This window comes from Montipora capricornis, unplaced genomic scaffold (assembly GCF_036669925.1).
Source record: "Montipora capricornis isolate CH-2021 unplaced genomic scaffold, ASM3666992v2 scaffold_456, whole genome shotgun sequence".
In the NCBI taxonomy this organism is placed as follows: domain Eukaryota; kingdom Metazoa; phylum Cnidaria; class Anthozoa; order Scleractinia; family Acroporidae; genus Montipora; species Montipora capricornis.
This window is the reverse complement of record NW_027180191.1, coordinates 133,949-153,948: the sequence shown is the minus strand read 5'-3', so window position 1 is coordinate 153,948 and position 20,000 is coordinate 133,949. Positions and strand designations below refer to the sequence as shown.

General features: G+C 39.5%; 3 protein-coding genes across 3 annotated transcripts in view; 2 read left to right on the top strand and 1 right to left on the bottom strand.

The window, feature by feature from the left end:
• Positions 1-3,567, top strand: part of LOC138036084 (E3 ubiquitin-protein ligase TRIM71-like) — a 3,996-nt gene extending 429 nt beyond the window's left edge. Inside the window, exon 1 of the mRNA XM_068882445.1 lies at positions 1-3,567. This exon is cut by the window's left edge and continues 429 nt beyond it. Coding sequence (XP_068738546.1) covers positions 1-1,794 — 1,794 coding nt within the window. The 3' untranslated portion in view covers positions 1,795-3,567.
• A 5,087-nt stretch (positions 3,568-8,654) lies between these two features.
• On the top strand, positions 8,655-11,127 carry LOC138036083 (E3 ubiquitin-protein ligase TRIM71-like). The gene has a single exon (XM_068882444.1). The coding sequence runs from the start codon at positions 8,679-8,681 to the stop codon at positions 10,923-10,925; it is 2,247 nt and encodes a 748-aa protein (XP_068738545.1). The 5' UTR covers positions 8,655-8,678; the 3' UTR covers positions 10,926-11,127.
• An 8,156-nt stretch (positions 11,128-19,283) lies between these two features.
• The window catches only part of LOC138036078 (uncharacterized), a 1,698-nt gene continuing 981 nt past the window's right edge, over positions 19,284-20,000 (bottom strand). Inside the window, exon 4 of the mRNA XM_068882440.1 lies at positions 19,284-19,457. Coding sequence (XP_068738541.1) covers positions 19,381-19,457 — 77 coding nt within the window. The 3' untranslated portion in view covers positions 19,284-19,380. The remainder of the gene's footprint in view (positions 19,458-20,000) is intronic.

Sequence of the window (20,000 nt, the reverse complement as noted above, 5' to 3'; positions counted from 1 at the left end):
CGAGACGAAGACTTTGAGACCATTTTAAAGCAGCCAACACTTTGTGGGAAACACGAGAGGAGAAAACAGAAGTTTTTCTGTCAGGTGTGCAATATAGCCATTTGCAACGCTTGCGCTCTAACAGATCACGACGGTCACGCTAAGATTGTTTTGGAAGATGCCGCAAAGGAACGCAAATCGAGAGTCAATGCAGCAATTGAATTAAAAAAACGAAGAGCGCTGGAGAAGATGACAAGGATCACGAAAATCGATGAAAACTGCATTTCAGTTCAAGAACAAGCCGCAGGACTGAAAAGGGATGTGCAGCAGTTTGCCGACATTTGCATTGCCGCCATTGAAGCGCAAAAGAATCACATCTTTGATGAAGTGGAAAACGTAGTGCGAGAAGCGTTGCCGCTTCTAGGAGAGCAAAGGCACGAGATTGAAGAAGAAGTGAAAAAGCAAGAAGTAGATATCGAAAAAACCCAAATGATTTTAAAGCGAAGCACAAACTCTCAAATCATGCAGCCCCATGAATTCTTGGACAAAAAAGTTCAGGAAAAAGCTGAAGAAGAAAATTCAGCGGACTGTGTCATCGAACATGTCTTCACCTTTATAAGGAACGAAAAGTTGTTTGATGATCTAAAAGTCCAACAAATAGGTTTTATCAGCATAACGAGCTCGGAAACCTCGAGTGCTGAGGGAAAAGGGATCACTGAAGGAATTGTTGGACTTGAAGGTGAGATTGTTGTAACAACAACGAACGCACGAAAAGAACAATGTTACCAAGAACACGACCGCGTGACATTGGAAATCAGAAATCGTGAAGGCCGTGACAGTGCGATCAAGTCTCAAATCCAAGACAACAAAGATGGCACTTACAAGCTCCGCTATTTTGCCAAAGAAACCGGTACATATCAGGCATCCGTGAAAGACAATGGAAAACATGTTCATGGCAGCCCTTTTGAAGTTCAAGTCAAAGGCAGACAGTTCAGACCTGTGTTATCCTTTGGACAACAAGGTGCAGATGCTGGAGTGCTTTCCAGTCCTTGGGGGGTAGCTGTGAATGACAAAGATGAGATTGCAGTGAGTGAGACTGGTAACCACAGAGTACATATATTTACTAGTAATGGAACTCACTTAAGATCGTTTGGTAAAAAGGGTAATCAGCAGGGAGAGTTTGACTTTCCTGCTGGGATAGCTTTTCGTGATAATAAGATTATAGTGGCCAACACTAACAACCACCGAGTTCAACTTTTTAGTGATGAGGGTCATTATTTTAATCAGTTTGGAGGAAAAGGAAGCCGGGATCACCAGCTTCAGTTTCCTCTTGGCCTGTCGATTGACAGCGATGGCAACATTATGGTTGCTGATAAACTGAACAAATTAATCAAAATCTTTTCACTTGATGGTCGGTTTCTGCGCAGTATCGGTACTGAAGGTTCTTTGATCTTTCCCTTTCATTGTATCCAACACAACAATTATCTTATTGTGTCGGACAGAAGTGATCACTGTATAAAAGTTTTTAATAGGGAAGGAGAGTTTATTTATAAATTTGGAAATAAGGGAAAGGGGGACGGGGAGTTCGATACTCCTTGCTGCCTGTCAGTGGACAAAGCGGGACATCTGCTGGTTTGTGATTCAGCGAATCACCGAGTGCAGGTGTTTAAACTCAGCGGAGAGTTTGTAACTAAGTTTGGAGCATATGGTACAGGGAAAGGAGAGTTCAAACGCCCACTTTCTACAGCAGTCCTTAGTGATGGTAAAGTAATTGTCACCGAGTCTCAAAACCATCGAGTTCAGATTTTTGAATAGATGTACAATATTTCCTGAGTTTTCTTATTCAGCGTCATCGACTTTAAAATTTCTCTGTCGGTGAAAAATTCCTAATTACAATGAGAATTTCTTAATTTGAATCGTTGTTAAAAAAAGCAATATTGTAGTTTACACAATTAAAAGCGGGAGAGTTTCACTCTTAGGTTTTTTGGGGGTTAAAAGGTAATAAGAGGTTTTGAATTTACGCGTGGTTGTCTGAGATCTCTTAATTTTAAAGTGCCCCTGTGATCAAAAAAACCACTTCCTTTTTTCCTTGAGATTTTGAAAGCGTGTTTGCTTTACACCTGACTGGCAAAATTTTGAGCTTTGATTTTTATCCAAAGGCCGTTTACTTTGAGTGTAAGTTTTGGATTTCACGGTCCGGCATTACTCACGTTCAAAACTGACCGATTGGACCTCAGAGGGTTGGAGCCAGGGAAAAGTGACGTCAGAGGCTCGCTAGCTTAAAATTTCAGCGTGTGAACGCAGCTTATTATAGATGCAAAACGTGAGTTTAAAAGTCTGAAAGCCCGAAACCCCCGTGCTGCATATTAATTCTGCGGCGTACACACGTATTGCATTCTTAAACTAGTGAGCCTTTGACGTCATTTTCTCCTCGATCCAGCTCTCTCAAGAACATAATGTTAGTAATGGCGGACCATTAAATAGGAAAATTACAGTTAAAATAAAGAGGTGTCTTTTTGAAATCAAGGCTTAAAACGTGGGTCACTTAGTGTTTTGATAACATAGTTTTGAAATCCAAAGAAAAATATGAATTGATTTTTTGGTCACAGGGGCACTTAAAAGCACCCCAGCGTGCATAATCAAAATTTGTTCCTTGTTTGCGAATTGCCTTAATCTCCACAATCAAAGATAGGCCAGTTTAAAGAATTTTGGCTGAAAATTGTTTCCATTAACAACAAAGAACAAATTCCTTTTATTTTAACCAACGGAGAGGAGATGGGTTCTATACTGATTTATCAATGTTATGTGTTTTAAAAAAGGCGTGTTTCTTTAATTTAAACACCGGGTACTTAGTCCTTAACCGTTGTAAGATTTTATTCGCATATATTACACTTGTTAGAGGAAGAGATTATAACATTGTTATAAAGCTACGAGAGAATTCGACAAGTGGTCCTTATATCCACCGCTTTTTAGATAGAGCTTGATAATTCATCCAAATCATCCGTTTCAAATCTTCTTCGCGTAATACCCGCTTTGAAAGAGGGGACGCATTTCACCACAAGTGCCCGGTGCACTGAACGATACTTTTGGAAACTGGTGGACGAATTTGTTACATTAGTTTATACTGGTTGATTAGTTCAACCAAGGGTTTAATATGATTCGAAATTTCAGTACAAATGAGTTTTTACGCCACAAATTGATTTTTTCAGAATTTTATAAATGCCCTTCTGATTGATTCCAGGTTCAAAGTAAATTTTTGAAAGTCATAGTTGTGAAAAAATCATAAAGCTGATGCGAAAAGGGTACAGGAAGACCACATTTTTCCTCTCTTAGCATGACAATACCTTGGGAAGAGTAATTTAATTTCTTGTAGGCGATGTGTGTTTTGTAGCAATATTTTTTAAGTCTAGAAATATGTACACTGTAGAGCAATTACGATAGCTCGTTTTGACACTGACGTAAGGAATTGCTAAATACTTGGTGTAAAATTGCTTGATCACAATAAAATGTAAAAAGCAAACCTGTTGTGCTTTTTCTACCCCTCAGTTCCATTCACGTCCTTCATGGCTGCATTAAAATGTCATTAATAATTCATGAGCAAAACAGCCTATCAGCTCTCCGATAAAACGTCACTTGCATGAGCTTTAAAAAGCAACAGAAAATTCCTCATTATAATTCTTTATATAAAGCATAGTAGTAAGGTCCGTTTTAAGCGTCGCATTTTACATGTGCCGAATCTAATGCAAATGAGCGAAAACAATAGATTTTTCTCATTTGCATAAGATTCGGCACATGTAAAATGCGACATTTCAAACGGGCCTAAGACATAGCTTGATTTTTTTGTATGCTAATTTTCTTCTCTCACATTTTGCACCATTGTCTGGATTCCAGAGCCGTAAGAGGCAGGCACAGAACAGTTTCGGCTGTTTGTTCTCTCGAGAAGCGATCACTAGGGCTTTTTGGTTTCGTTTTTGATAGTTTTTTTGTTCAGCTCAAGCTAAGTGTAGAATCATGATGAACTTTTGTAGTTTCTGAGAACTATTTATCACTTGTAGTTTTTTTGTTGAATCGATGAGAGAGAGAGAGAGAGAGAGAGAGAGAGAGAGAGAGAGAGAGAGAGAGAGAGAGAGAGAGAGAGAGAGAGAGAGAGAGAGAGAGTTTTGGCGATTTAAACCCGGACTGGACTACAGGATTTAAACTTTTTGCCTAGCGAGATTTCAAGTTATTGTGGAACGTTTGGTACCAAGTTACTCTAATACTGCTATCAAGATTATGGAATTGTAAAATTAGAACTTTGCACTGGATAACGGAACTGGACTTTGAATACAGGGCCCGGTTGTTCGAAAGCCGATTAACTTAATCCAGGATTAGCGTAAACTTTTGTTTCATAGACCGTATTCATAAATGGCGACCAAGAAATTATTCTTTTGTCCATGTGCTAATCATCCCCACTAGCCTCACTTTCAAGCAAAGATTCTTTTGAATTTTGTTCGTGCTAACGAGGTTATTGATAATTAGCATAGAGACAAGAGAATAATTACTTAGCCGCCAATTATGAATACGGTCTATGTTTTCAACGTTTTGGTGAAAGTTTCCTTTGCTTATTTTTGTTTTTCAAGATTGACTTCTTCTAATGTAAAGTTTTACAGAATATCAGCCTTGAATAGCATTTGGGAGTAAAGAATAAAACTCCTTTGTTAATTTTTAACCTGAGATTAGCCTTAATCGACTTTGAAGAACTGGCCCAGGATGATAAGTTGTTAAACTGTGAAATATAATAAGTTTTTCTGATGATTTAAGGCTGATCTTGTAATTTTTGGATTAACGGAGTTAAGGAAGCAGGTAAAACTGTGGGATTTGAATAAAGTCTCCTTAAAATAAATAAATAAATAAATAAATAAATAAATAAATAAATAAATAAATAGATGAATAATCCCGTATCCTGATAACCAGCTAATAGAGCTTCGTTGTTTGCATTTGCAAATTTAATAACATTAACAATGAGTTTTTACAACAAACAACTTCAAGTTATATACAGAATTATCTTTCTGGTAATCTCTCGCCATTTTCTGAAGTTTACCTGTAGTTGAAATTCCCTGTAACTAGACTTTCTGTGTTAACTGTTTGCGCATTCCACGGATACGCCCTTGTAGGCGTCTTGTTTTTTTTTTTTTTTTAATTTCCTGGCAAGGAAATTGCTCCATAGATCACGTTCATGCGTAAGGATAAGCTACCTACCGGTCTGTTCGCTGCACTGTGTATCGTCACGTACAACCAAAATACAGGTAGTGGGGAAGAGTGGTAAATTTCCAATTTTGGAAACCTTTGGGAGGCGCAGTGGCCTCATGGTCAGTGCACTCGACTCCGGATCGTGTGGTTCGGGTTCGGCCCCTGGCCGGGGACATTGTGTTGTGTTCTTGGGCAAGACACTTTACTCTCACGTTGCCTCTCTCCACCCAGGCGCATAAATGGGTACCGGCGAAAATGCCGGGGGTAACCCTGTGATGGACTGGCACCCCATCCAAGGGGGAGTAAAAATACTCCTAGTCGCTTTATGCTATAGAAATCGGGATAAGCTCCGGCCTAATGGGCCACTTCGCTCGTAAGCAGACTTTACCTTTACCATAATCCGCATTTGAGATTCGCCGATTTGACCGAAAGTTATTGAGATTTTATAGCATCGAAACAGCATTATACCCAGAGAAAGAGCAGAAATATTTGAAAATTCTTAGGCCGCTCAAATGATGTTCGAAAGCGGATAATTTTTCTACCCTTATTTAAATAGACCACTTTGAATTCGATATTTTAAAATTCAGCATGGCAGCCTTGAGGGCACAAAAAAAGGAAACTAAATGAACATGTTTATTCTTTTCTTTTGCTTGCGTCCTCTAAGCCTCAGTGTCAAGCTGAATCTTAACATATCGAAAGGTGTCTATACTGTTACTGCTAAAAGATTGAACCACCGCTACCAACGAAGCCACGAAACACGCACTCTTCGTGTGTCACACGCGTGCGGGTCGTGAATATGTCGATCATACACATACAGGAAAATTTTCCATCCATACATATATACATACCGGGTATATAACTTACAATGACAGATAACAGACCAATTGTTTGGTAGCCATTAAGGTGAACAAATGGAATGCAATTTCCTCGCAGAACGCTCCATTCAACGACCCTAAATGCTGGGTTTGAGCCATATTTTTGTAGGACTAACAATGAATTTTAGGGACAGGAAACCAGCTAAAGTACCTTCGGGATTCACCGAAACATTTCGATTATCTACGGTAATGTTGGGACTTTTTCTGAACGTTTCAGGAAAGGAGAAACATCGCGCTGCTTCTTTCAACGGCACCCGGCACCCGTGAAAACGTGCTGCCGATCTCGTATTAATAGTAGAATGCTTGTTTTGGTGTCTTACACTCGGGTGAGTGACAAGTCCGGAGTTTGCTCAGGGGCACCCAACGAGAATTTAGTTCAAAACCACTTAAACACAGCATTGTTAGGCGTATTTTAGTATTTAAACGGTAGATATAAGCATATTTTTATCCCCTAAAAATTTTTCATCTGTTCGGATTTCCTAGCTGAAAATCTAGTGTTCCAAAAACTATAGGGATCATAACTTACCTTTTCGAAAATCTCAGCAAGAAAAAAGGCTCCTGAAAATTCTAGGTGATCTTTTTAGGGTAAAAATCCGTTAAAAATGGGCAATTATACCATTTATCAGATGTTCGAAAATCCTAGGAGAGGCAGGCAAGCAAAACACAGGGGCACCCAACGACCAATTTGTTGTAAAATGTATTATTATACCCCAGTTAATGAAAATAAATGTTATTATGTCATTTTCAGGTGTTTTTCAGTGTTGCTGGAAAAACATTATCTGTTCCTTTTTCCCAGCAAGACACACAAGAAATTTCCCAGCCAGCTAGATAAAATTGGTTGGTTTCCCAGCCAGCGGATCAAATTTATTTCCCAGCCAGGAATTCCGCGCGCTTTCATATCCCGACCGAACAAAAGCGACAAAACCGGGACAAAACAGGTTTTTTCCGCAAGCGCAATCACTATGACCAGGCGTCGTATGTTTGTGACTATTCTCTGGGAGAGGGAAGGTTTTCTTTTTTTTTTTTTTTTTTTTTTTTAGTCGTCCTCAGTTTCTAGAGCCGGGTTCAAATGCTAGAAAAAGTCAGTAATTTCCAGGCAAAACCTCTATCAATAACAAAATTTCCCATCCAGCTCATCGAAACACCTGTATTTTTGCCAGCCAGCAAGATTCCTCTGGGGAACAGATAATGTGAGGAACAGATTCGTTGGGTGCCCCTGAAAACATTTTACAACAAATGTTCCGAAAATTCTAGATCTCAAATCGTCTTCCGAACAGATATTTTCCAAAAATTGACGTTGGGTGCCCCTGTTTGCTTCCGATCATGCAACTTCGGGCAATTCTGAGCGCTTTTGTGTGGATACGAATTACTACTTGGTAGTTGTTGGTGTATATGACATTTTCATTCACCGAGAGGCACACAAGCTGTATGCGAAGTACTGCATTTTCTTTATATCATGTACAAATTGATTGCAAATTTCAGTTACGCAGGTGACTTTTTTGTGCGAGTACTGAAGACTTAAAAACGCCTAAGCGGCATCGATAAAGGTTTAGCAAATTTATGACTCAGCAAAAACGGACGCCACCCCTTTCCAGTGACAGACGGATCAAACATGCACGAATTAACCAAATGGCAACTACGAGCCCTTAGCAAGTCAAGTTTATCCAAATGATGCTACAAAATACTTTCGAAGCTAAAATGTCTTGAAGCCAAAACTATCATTTGTTTCAGTTACAAAAAGGCGCGGATGGTGAAAAGGATGAGAAGTGCAAATAGTAGCATTTAAACAGAAGACGGGAAAGTAGACATTGAACATTAATCCATGAATTCGCTCAAATTTTCCGCACAAGCTAGACGGAATCCACACGATCGTCAGCAAACGAACTCCGGAAATAAGTCTGCGTTCGCTGGCTAGATCGTCAGCGTTGTGCGTCGGAAAACTCATTAAAACTGAAGATATTTTATGGCGCGTTTGTTAAAACAATTGCATGACACAAATGACACAGATGATCCGCTGCTAACAATTCTAAGAAAATCAAGGGGCTACACAAGGTCAAAATCCTCATTAATTTTTTAAAAGCTTTTCATTGCGATAGGACATCCGTGGCGGTATATACTCAACATTTGGAAGGACACTCTAGAGAACCGTCCGGCGTGGCGACGGTTCACATCAGATAGGGAACGATAGAAAGAACAGGAACATAGAGATAAGGGTCAAAACGCCATATGCATGGGCTGAGGGGAAGGAAGGAATGCGGTATTGTTCCGAAACATTCATCTCATTTTTGTCTAATCACCCGAGTTGCTTTGTTGCTAAGCTTAAGAATCCAGATACGCCTTCTTTCTATTGTGTTCGCTTTTTCTGTGGCTTTGTAGCCCGAAACAAAAATTTTGACCGCTGAGAAAATGGAACCAAAAGGGAAAATCCATAACAAACATGACAGTTTGATGACGTTAATTTTCTAAAAAAATCCAGGATATTAAAACATTTGACTTTAGGCATTTTCATTGGTTAAGATAACAAAACCAGACAACAATGAACCAAGATCGTCACCATGTTCAACACGGAAGTCCGTTTTCCCCTCTTCGTTTATCATGGATATCAAAACCTTTCTAGACAATATTTACGAACATCTTTGTTGTCCTGTATGTATGACCAGGTTCACTAATCCAAAGCAGCTTCCTTGCTTACACAGTTTGTGCCTTCATTGCCTGCAAAGGATTCAACAAGCGAGCGGAATTCGAGACACTATTTCATGCCCCGAGTGTAGGCAGAATTTCAGAATCCCTGGAAACGGTGATCTTAACGCTTTTCCAACAAACTTTCGTATCAACAGTTTGTTGGATGCTTTGCCTGTCACAGAGTGCAATACGAGTGGCATCAAGTGTGGAAATTGCGAGAAAACAAGCGGAGAATCTGCGTACTGCTTTACTTGTCGTTCATTCTGGTGTGATGACTGCCTCCCTCTGCATAACGGGCTAAGGAAAAATAAAAAACACCACGCTTTGGCTTTGAAAGATTTTCGAGACGAAGACTTTGAGAACATTTTAAAGCAGCCAACACTTTGTGGAAAAGAAGGTCACGAGAAGAAAGAATTAGAGTTTTTCTGTCAGGATTGCGAAATTAGCATTTGCAACGCTTGCGCTTTACTAGACCATGAAGGACACTCTAAGATCCTTGTGGAAAATGCCGCAAAAGAACGAAAAGCGAGAGTCGTTGCAGCCATTGAATCAGAGAAACGAAGAGCGCTGGAGAAGATGACAAGGATCGCGACAATTGATGAAAACTTTGTTAAAATTCAAGAGCAGGCTGCTAGGGTAAAAACCGATGTGCAGCAGCTTGTCGCCAGGTTAGTTTCGGTCATAGAAGCGAAACAGAACGAAATCGTTGATGTGGTGGAAAACAAAGTAAAAGAATCATTGGAGCTTTCAGAAAAGCAAAAGCACGCAATCGAAGAGGAAGTCAAAATGCACGAAGCAGCCACCGAACAACTGGAAATGATTTTAAAGCGAAGCACAAGCGCTCAATTCATGCAACAAAATGAATTTCTAGACAACATACTTCAGAAGGAAGGCGAAGAATTCGAAGAAGATTCAGCTACTCGTGGCGGCGAAAGTTTGGCTACTTTTGTCTTTGAAGGGAATGAAAAACTGTTTCATGACATGAACACGAAAGAAATTGGCTGTTTTTTTGTCACCAAAACGAGCTCGAAATACTCGAGCGCTGAGGGAAAAGGGATCAGTGAAGGAACTGTTGGACTTGAAGCTGAGATTGTTGTAACAACAAAGAATACACAAAAAGAACAATGTTACCAAGAACATGACCGTGTGACGTTGGAAATCAGAAATCTTGAGGGCCATGACAGTGCGATCATACCTCAAATACAAGATAACAAAGATGGCACTTACAAAATCCACTATTTTCCCAAAGAACCCGGAACATTTCGGGCATCCGTGAAAGTCAATAGAAAACATGTGCGTGGCAGCCCTTTTGAGGTTCAAGTCAAACGCAGACAGTTCCGACCCGTGTTATCCTTTGGACAACAAGGTTTGTATGTTGGAATGTTTTCCAGTCCTTGGGGGGTAGCAGTGAATGGCAACGATGAGATTGCAGTGAGTAAAGGTGATAACCACAGAGTACAGATATTTGCCAGTAATGGAACTCACTTAAGATCGTTTGGTAAAAAGGGTAATCAGCAGGGAGAGTTCGACTGGCCTGCTGGGATAGCTTTTCAAAATGATAAGATTATAGTGGCAGACACTAAGAACCACCGAGTTCAATTGTTTGGTGATGAGGGTCATTATCTTAATCAGTTTGGAGGAAAAGGAACCCGGGATCACCAGTTTAGCACTCCTCTTGGCCTGTCAATTGACAGCGATGGCAACATTATTGCTACTGACAAAGATAACAAATTAATCAAAATCTTTTCACCCGATGGTCGGTTTTTGCGCAGTATCGGTAATGACGGCTCTTTAATCAATCCTTTGCATTGTATCCAACACGAAAACTTTCTTATTGTGTCAGACGGAGGTGATCACTGTATAAAAGTTTTTAATAGGGAGGGGGAGTTTCTTTATAAATTTGGAAATAAGGGGAATGGGGACGGGGAGTTCCATGATCCTGGCTGCCTGTCAGTGGACAGAGCGGGACATCTGCTTGTTTGTGATTCATTTAATCACCGAGTGCAGGTGTTTAAACTCAGCGGAGAGTTTGTAACTAAGTTTGGAGCAAAAGGGACAAGGGAAGGAGAGCCCAATTACCCGCTTTCTACAGCAGCGCTTAGCGATGGTAAAATAATTGTCACCGATTTTCGTAACCATAGTCTTCAGATTTTTGAATAGATGTACAACTTTTCCTGATTCTTGTTATTTAGCGTCACCGACTTTAAAAACCCTTTGTCGGTAAAAAAGTTCCCAATTACAATGAGAATTTCTCCTTTTATGAATCGTTCTTAACTGAAAGCAATATTGTAGTTTACACAATATAAAGCGGGGAGAGTTTAGATATTTCAGGGTCAAAACAATATAAAATAGAGGTTGTTAATTTTCGCGTGGTTGTCTGAGATCTCTTAATTTTAAATTTTAGAGTACCCCCCTCCCCCCTCCCCATGCATAATCAAATTTGTTCCTGTATATTTGCGAATCGCCTTGATCTCCAAAGTCAAAGACAGGCCATTTTAAAAAAATTTGGCTGGCAATTGTTTCCAATAACAGAAAAGAACAAATTGCTTTCATTTTAGCCAACGGAAAGGAGATGTGGCTTCTATACCGATTTATCAATGTAAAATGTTTTAAAAAAGGCGTGTTTCTTTAAACAGCGCGCACTTAGTTCTTAACCGCTGTAAGATTGTATTCGTATATATTACACTTGTTAGAAGAAGAGATTATAAAGCTAAGAGAGAATTCGACACTTAGTTCTTACATCCAACGTTTTTTAGATCACGCGTGATAATTCATCCAAATCATCTTTTCAAATCTTCTTCACGTAATTAATATCCGCTTTGAAAGAGGAAACGCATGCAAGCCTTTTGGAAAGTGGTGGACGAATTTGTTATACTAGTTTATACTGATTGATAATTTAAACCAAGGGTTTAATATGATTCGAATTTTCAGCACAAATGAGTTTTTACGTCCCAAATTGATTTGTTTTCAGAATTTTATAAATGTCCTTCTGATTGATTCCAGGTTTAAAGAAAATTTTTGAAAGTCATAGTTGAAAAAAAAATATGCTAAAGCTAATGCGAAAACGGCACAGGAAGGCCACATTTTTTCTTTCTTAGCATGATAATACCTTGGTAAGAGCAATTTAATTTCTTCTAGGCGATGTGTGTTTTGTAGCAATATTAAGTCTAGAAATATGTACACTGTAGAGCAATTACGATAGCTCGTTTTGACACTGAAGTAGGTATTGCTTAATACTTGGTGTAACCTTGCTTAAGCACAATAAAATGTAAAAGGCAAATGTGTTGTGATTTTTCTACCCTCTGTCGAGTATCTCTCGGTTGCTTTCATGTCTTTCATGGCTGCATTAAAAATCATTAATAATTCATGAGCAAAACAGCCTATCAGTTCACCGATAAAATGTCACGTGCATTAGCTTTAAAAAGCGACAGCACTTTCATTGTTATTCTTTACATGAAGCATGGTAATAAGACATGATTTTCTTGTATGCTAATTTTCTTCTCTGACATTTTGCACCAATGTTTGGATTCCAAAGTTACACGCTTTTTGAAGCCGTTCAAAAAATTTATCTGGTCTAAAAACACTCGGCTTCGCCTTCTGTATTTAACCCGATAAAACACTAGCTGCTGATCGTTGTTTGAAAGTTACGTAAATGTTGTGGATTTCGCAACATTTGATCTTTTACAAACAAACGGCTTCACGAAAAACTGGTTATTAAACACCACGGAATGAAGACGGGTGTTGTTAACTACAATTAGGCGGCTGGTCTTTCATATAGCGGATCTGAAATAATCAATGTCCATAAAACAAAAGAACAAAGTGAACTTAACAATATCTAATTGGCAAGGCCCAATCGGAATAACAATGGTTCCTTTGCAGTCCGCAATTTTAGTCCGGTATATGAAAGTCTACCCAAATAGGCGCTACGGCGTTGCATGTAGAAAATATCTTGAAACAAATTACATAAACTAGCATTAATACTGGATTATTAAAGTAAATTGGACAGTCGCTTTGGAAGCAATGGAGAAAGGTAGGAGTCTTGTAGGGCTGGAGTTTGAGGATACGAGCATGTACTTCTTGAGATGGTTTCAATTATTTGAATGCACTTACGTGGTAAGACGGCCATGTTGGTGCCAAAACACCCCTGGGAGGGCATGAAGAAAATAAAAGGGGATCGAGTAACATTCAATAAGCGCCAAAAGTGTTGAGACACTTTCCCTTTTAAGGAATCTCGGACACATCCCCCAACAAGTCTTTCCATCTAGACCCCTCCCCCTTACACAATGTTCTTTCCTTATCGCCAACTCTTCCTTCGTCCTTCGTCAAGGCGATTTTTCCCTAACTGTTGTCTTCCTAGTTCAGTGTCTCAACTATTTTTGTCGCTTATTGATTGGCATCGAGGCCTGTTGACAGGTTGATAATTTCTAAGTTCACTTCAACTTCTTTTTCACAGTGAGTTAAAGCGCGAATTCCTGTGGTTATTAGTTTCATTTTTCGTGTGAATAAAAATACAGTAATATACACGAGAGAGAATAATTTCGTGTATCACCGAATTCAGCTTGACAGTCACGGTCAATGCTAACTAACAGCTCGATTCCATTTAAATATGCATTCACAGTAAAAGGTCATCGAAGTTAATCCCTGTCGGGCGGGGCTGGTGTCTGAATGGGAGACCATCGAGATACACAATATACGGTTCGAAGACGCCTTAAGCATCGATCATAATACCTTTTTTCAATCGGCATACTCACATTTAACGGGATCCTGATCATTCATGACGTTAGGCCGGAGACATAAATCTAGGAGTAATCATTGATTAAGAAGTGCGTTCACTCATTGGAAATGCCATGAAGAACATTGATGTATATATGTAAAGAACTTCTATCGAAACTATTTAAGTGCCTATCACCCCAACACAGTTCTATTTTATTTACTCTACTTAATCGTCCCAAATACCATGTGTTGTGTTTAGAACCTTTAGGTTGAGACTTCACTTTTTTATTGCTTTGAAAGACGGAAAAAGTGGACATCAGGCTTCGATCCATAACCAAGCAATGAAGGGCAATGGGTTTAATACCGGGTTGACGTCATAGACTGCTTTGCATTTTGCTAGTGGAAAAAACAGCGATGCAAATTAATTTGTGACGGCAACCTAGTACCGATGCCATTCCCCTTCACGCAGTGAAGAGGAATGGTCGTTCATCACGTTAGGAGACATTAATAATCATTAATTATGAAGTGCGTTCATTGCGAGAATTTGAAGAGCCGAGATGCCGTGAGGACGATGTATTTTATAAATAAGACGCTCATCAAAGCGTTTACTCGGAGTACCATGTTGCGCAGAAGCATTTTGGAAGAAAGGAAAACAAACTACAAGGACTGAATAGGCTAAAGCCATGTTCGGATTTGCTGAGTACGGAACAAAAGAAGGAAGTGTTTCTGTAGCCAATTGAAATATGGAGGGCTCTATAGCAACGGATAACGTATTGGTGAACATCGCTTAGTGTTTACAAATAAAATCAATAGGTCAGTAAGCAAAAGTAGTTTGAATTGTTACAGGTTGTCGGATCGGAAGTAACGTGAATCTGCGCCATGCAGAGGTGACGTACAAAGTAAAAACCAATGAGCCAAGGGAGAGTGAAACACTAGCGTAACGAGAGAGGAAACTTGTAAAAACCATTCTTGTAATTAATGTGCGTAAGTAAAATATAGCCCTCCTCTTACCAGCTACACTGGCACTGAAGCAGCTGCATAGTTTCGAAATTATAGTGTTGTGAATAGCGCGGTGACCTCCCTCTACAGGTAGCTATATAAACATGAAGATCGTGAAACAATTAAAAATTCACACCCGCGGATGATGCTCGTACAAAGAACAGCTGAAAGAAAAAGAAATTTGAGGCATTTCCCCACATAACGCTGCTGGGACGTCTGTACTGGTGATTTCATCATGTTGTCAACATGCAAGATTTAGTCATAATATTTCCAGAAAACGGAATCCAGCATTTTCAATCTTTAGTTGCTATTGAGCTTTCACTCAGAACATGGACTTGAGTTTCTAAAACGGCGAACGTCATTAAAAGTTTCACACTGAAACCCCAACACAGCTCCCATCGCTTTGGTTGTCCCACCGTTATAAATCTGGATTTTCATAGAACTCTGTAAGAATTGAGACTGTTTGAAGCCTCGCGCGCGCAGAAATCCCCTCCAACGATTTCCTCCTAAATTGCGAGTAATTACCCAATAACTCAATTTACTTTAACAAGTATGGCTACAATACCAATTAGCAAAGATTGAAATGGCGTGGATTTTGCAACAATTGAACGTTTCAGTCGGTTTATCCCAATATCACTGACGTGTAAAAATTTCTTATTGAGGATCCTTTCATTCGTGTTCGTCATGTTTTTTACCCTTAGCGAGATATTAGATTCGTGTGTTCACAAGTTTGTCTTGCATCTGGAAGATGTTCATATTTTCAATTACAACCTCTCCCTAGGGGTTATCGCGCAAAGGTTTTCACCAATGAAATCCCCGCGTCCTAATTCTATTGTGCATTTTTCCACATTTCCGGATTTCAAAGCCATTTTTAAACTCGGTATGCCGAGTCAAAAACGTCTATCGAGAGTACTATATCGGTATGTGATGACGTCACGAAACTAAATTTGTGAAAATCTGTATTTTGTTGAAACTATCCCAAAAGTTATTGTTAAGAAATGGCCTTGCCAAAACCAGCGTGTTGGTGATCAGCGTCATCTCTGTATAACTAGTTCGCCCGAAAAAAAAATTTAACTCTGACTCTCTGGTCTTCATGACCTTTAAAATCTGCTACAAGCGAACTGGTATTCATCGCTCCATTGAGACACGCGTTTTTAAAAAATTCAACCACCACCACTTCCTCAACGATGTTGCACAACAGCCATGGAATAGAGTTTTTTTAGAGACAAATTCAGAAGCGATGTGGGATGCTTGGAAAAGTTTAGTTATGGAAGTAGTTGATAAGCACGCTCCACTTCAAAATACAGAATTAACTTAAGAGAGTGTAGTGTAACGTGAAGTGCTAGATTTCTATCCCATATGAACCATGTGAGCGTTAGACCTACTGATGGAACTGGGCCCACACAAGGACAGAGAAAGACGGCCTGCTCCCGTCTGAAATGGATGGACGTGTAGCCGAGTCCAGTGGATTAAAGTTGTGCTACCCTTCAGTGTCTCGTTGTAAATCCTAATAACCTCTGTTCTTTCCAATATGTATAAAAATGATCTTCCTAATTGCCTCGATATATCCTGTGCAAAAATGTTTGCCTACGATACTAACAACACCGTCCCCGGTTGCACTTTTGCCGAACTCGAACAAGCAACCAATTTTGAACTTACCAATCTTTATAGCTGGCTAAAAGCAAATAAGCTTCTTCTAAACATCGCGAAAACTGAGTTTATGGTGGTTAGTTCTCGTCAAAAGTTCATTGCAGAGAACTGTATTGAACTTAATATCCAATTAGACAATCAACCAATTAGAAGGGGTTGAGCATGCCAAATCGTTAGGTTTGATTATTGATGACCGACTTTCCTGGTCCAATCACATCAGAGAACTATGCAGAAAGCTATCCTCGGCAATCTGTGCTCTGAGGCGTATTAGGTCCCTCATTTCTCAATCCACTGCAGTACAAATATATAACGCTTTAATCCAACCTCATTTCGATTACTGTGCCCCCGCTTGGGATGGATTGAGTTCTTATCTATGTGAGAAACTACAAAAATTGCAAAACCGAGTACCTAGGATTATTCTGCAAGCCAACTGCGAGGTAAACTCGCGCCTGCTTCTTTAAACATTGAAGTGGGACCAGCTATCATTAAGAAGAAGAAGACAAAGCTATAACGATGTTTAAGCCTCAAAGGGTTAGCCCCAGTGTGCTTGTTTAAGAAGGAAATCAACCGCGCACTTGAAACATTCGATTCGTACTCGGCAATCTTGTAAATAAGTTCTTTATAGTTATTTTATTTTTTACATATGATTGCAATTAAGATATTATTGTCATTACTGAAGATTTTAACAGAGTTTAAATAAGGAACTATTACTAATATTAACTTATACAAAAGATCAAGAGTTGCGCGATTGTCATTTGCACATCTGACTTATCGAGTACGACGTAATTCAAGACGGCGCTAAAAAAAACGAAAACTTGGTAAAGCCCTATGCACAGGAAACCAAAGAGTATAAATTGCGTTTTTCTAATGTAGAACGTAATTAGATATCATGTTTTCCAACCATTATAGTTACAGTTATGAGGGGCCGTAAGGGGGTTTCGCGTGAAACGTGATCGACCGAATTTATTTTCTGTGATCCGTAATCTAAAAAAAATAAAATTCGTGAACCGTGAATGATATGATTGTCGTGATACGTGAAAAAGAGAAATAAGTTTCTGATATCCGTGATAACAAACACGAAAACAACCCTTTTTCCGTGAACGGCTTCTTACGTAGACCCTACATAGGGCTACGAAGTCGGTTTTCTTCATCTTGCGTGACAACAAACAAAGGGGTTTCGTATGACCCGTTGCGTAGTGTATGACATCAGATCCAAAAATAAGCTGACGCGACCTTTGACTCCAACCATCAGGAATCTTTATTTCATTTCCACGACCTACAATCTTGGACAGAATAAAATGGAACAGAAATGCCCCCTCTCCTCCAAATCAAGGATGAAGGTGCGTGAAGGCCAAAACGCACCATTTTCCCATCACTGATTTTGGGGGGAGGGGTGGTCTCAATATTCCATTTAATTTGTCCAAGATTGTAGCTACAATGTCGGAGGGCGAAGTCAGCGAAGAGCAGTTTCGTGTTTTAGAAGGCGTTGTTTACTTCGTTGATCCTAAATCTCCTGGATCTTTTCAGTTCTCTTGGGAGAGAACTCTGGAACATGTGGACGCTGCAGGTGACTTGGGATGTCCTGTTGAAGTCGTTGAAAGAAAACCAGAAAGACACAGACGATGAACAAGAATCTGAGTACGACACAGAATCTGAAAGCTAGCTTCCTGCAACTGTAGACAGTGACCTGGAGGACGAAATGACTTTTCTCCGAGCTGTAACAACTCGCAGTGGACGAACTATTCGCGTTACATCAAAGTTCTTTTAGCTTTTTCATTTTCACCATGTTCACTGTACTGTACTGAGAGGACAGAGAACGAGTAACACGATAACAGAGAAGGTCAGAGAACAAGACCTAAAGTTGCTGACGTCCTTAGACTTGATCCGGTGCTCACAGACCTTAAGCTTTAAACAGAGAGTCCGACACGCTAGCCAGAACACTACTATGCCACTACCTTTAGGTGACTTAAACCAATACAAATATATATATAAATGAATAAATGAATGAATAATCAGGACACGATCAAGCCTACTTTACGTATATATATATATATATATATATATATATATATATATATATATATATATATATATATACACATATGGTAAGGCCACAAATCTTTCTCAAGTGTGAGTTTCTTTTCCGTGAACCGTGAAACAAGAAAATTAATTACCGTGTTTCGTGATTTTCATTTTTTGATGGCCGTGAACTGTGCGCTTGACCCCCCCTTACGGCCCCTCAGTTATGTAGGAATAGTTCTTGGTGATTCACCTAACGGATCATGAAGATAAAGTTTCCATAAACTGTTACAACCGGCATCAGAATATTTTACTAGATGTATATTTTTATAACTACTCATTTTTTTCAGCTTGTTTTCTGGTGCGGTATAATTTAGTCTCTTTGCTAGGGCTACTTCTTGCTTGCTCTCTCGTTGTCGCTGATATTTCGCCTGTTTCCTCGTGCTCTCCGTCGCTTACTCGTCGCCTCCTTACAGGTTACCTTCTCACTTCCTCCTGCTCATTGTACTGCATATTAAAATATATATATATTTAGCTTGTTTTTTGGTTGCTTCAAAATGTATGCTTCTTTTACTAAAACGGAGTGTCAAATGCAGTACGCTGGCCATGCATCTTCTTCCCAAAAAAAAAACAGCAGCGGGTCAAAATATGTTGGGCTTATTTGTTTCCGTGAAAGGGAACATCAGCTCAGTTGGAAGAGCATTGCAACAGCATCGCAGAGGGTCATGGGTTCGAATCCCGTTGGAGCCACCTCAATTTGTCACGTGTCTATAAGAGACAATTGCTTAAAATTTCCAGCAGATAAGTGCTAAGATCGACCAAGCATGAGGTCAAGATGGCTCGATATTGGCCACATTCTTTTTTTGCTGTCCTCAGTCAGCTCAAGTCATTATCAATAAAACTCTCTTCCTTAAAACCCTCTGTTGATGGCCTATGGTTGGCGGCTCACTCTGTGACGTCTACACCAAGTAACGTGAATCACATGACATTGATGCAATGGCCAACCCTCCAATTAATCAGAAAGGAAGAGATTCCACCCCTATTTTCCTTATGGAACAAGGGTCACTGGGGCTTAGTTCTTTATTCATTAACCGAGCCTCAAACTTACCAATCGTTTATGAGTGTCACAGACTTTATTACACGACTTTCAATGAACTTAAAAGAATAAAAAAACTGTACAAAAATGTTAAAATGAATGAAGCGTCAATTATTGAAACCGGAGACATAGAACGGTTCAAGTTTGTCCACCTCGGGGGGTACCTCCTCCCCTACCACGGGACACATGACTGCCACGCCCACGGTGAGAGGGTCCTAAACACGATCAAATGATAAAAGAAAGAATTTCAGAGCGTCGAAATAGGGAAGCAATTACTTCAATCGCCTATTTAAGAATATATATCATGCACCGTTAATAGTGTTTGGAAACTTGTCAGAAAATGAACTACGATAAGAGCAACTTCCTGTTTCTTACGCTTCAAAAAGCGAGCTTGAGGTCACTGTATATCTTTGCAGCTATATCGTGTCCACGCGATATAGCTTTAACTATACATAAACTTAAAATAACATTTATTCCGTTCTATATGGAATAAATGGGTTAATGCACTGTTTCTGAACCTTTCGGTTACAACAACTTACGCCATGCTTGATTTCTAAATAAACTGCGGCGATGAGTCGGTGGGGATGAAACAACAAAATTTTGTTTCATCAATTTAGTTGATAAATTAAGCACCACAAAAAGACTTGCACACTGGCGTTCCGAGCGTTAGCCCTTCATCAATTTGCTTTGTCGCCAGCTCGAAATCTCTGATCGATTTCCGTATATGAAGTCGCTTGATAAAATCAATTTTTCATAAT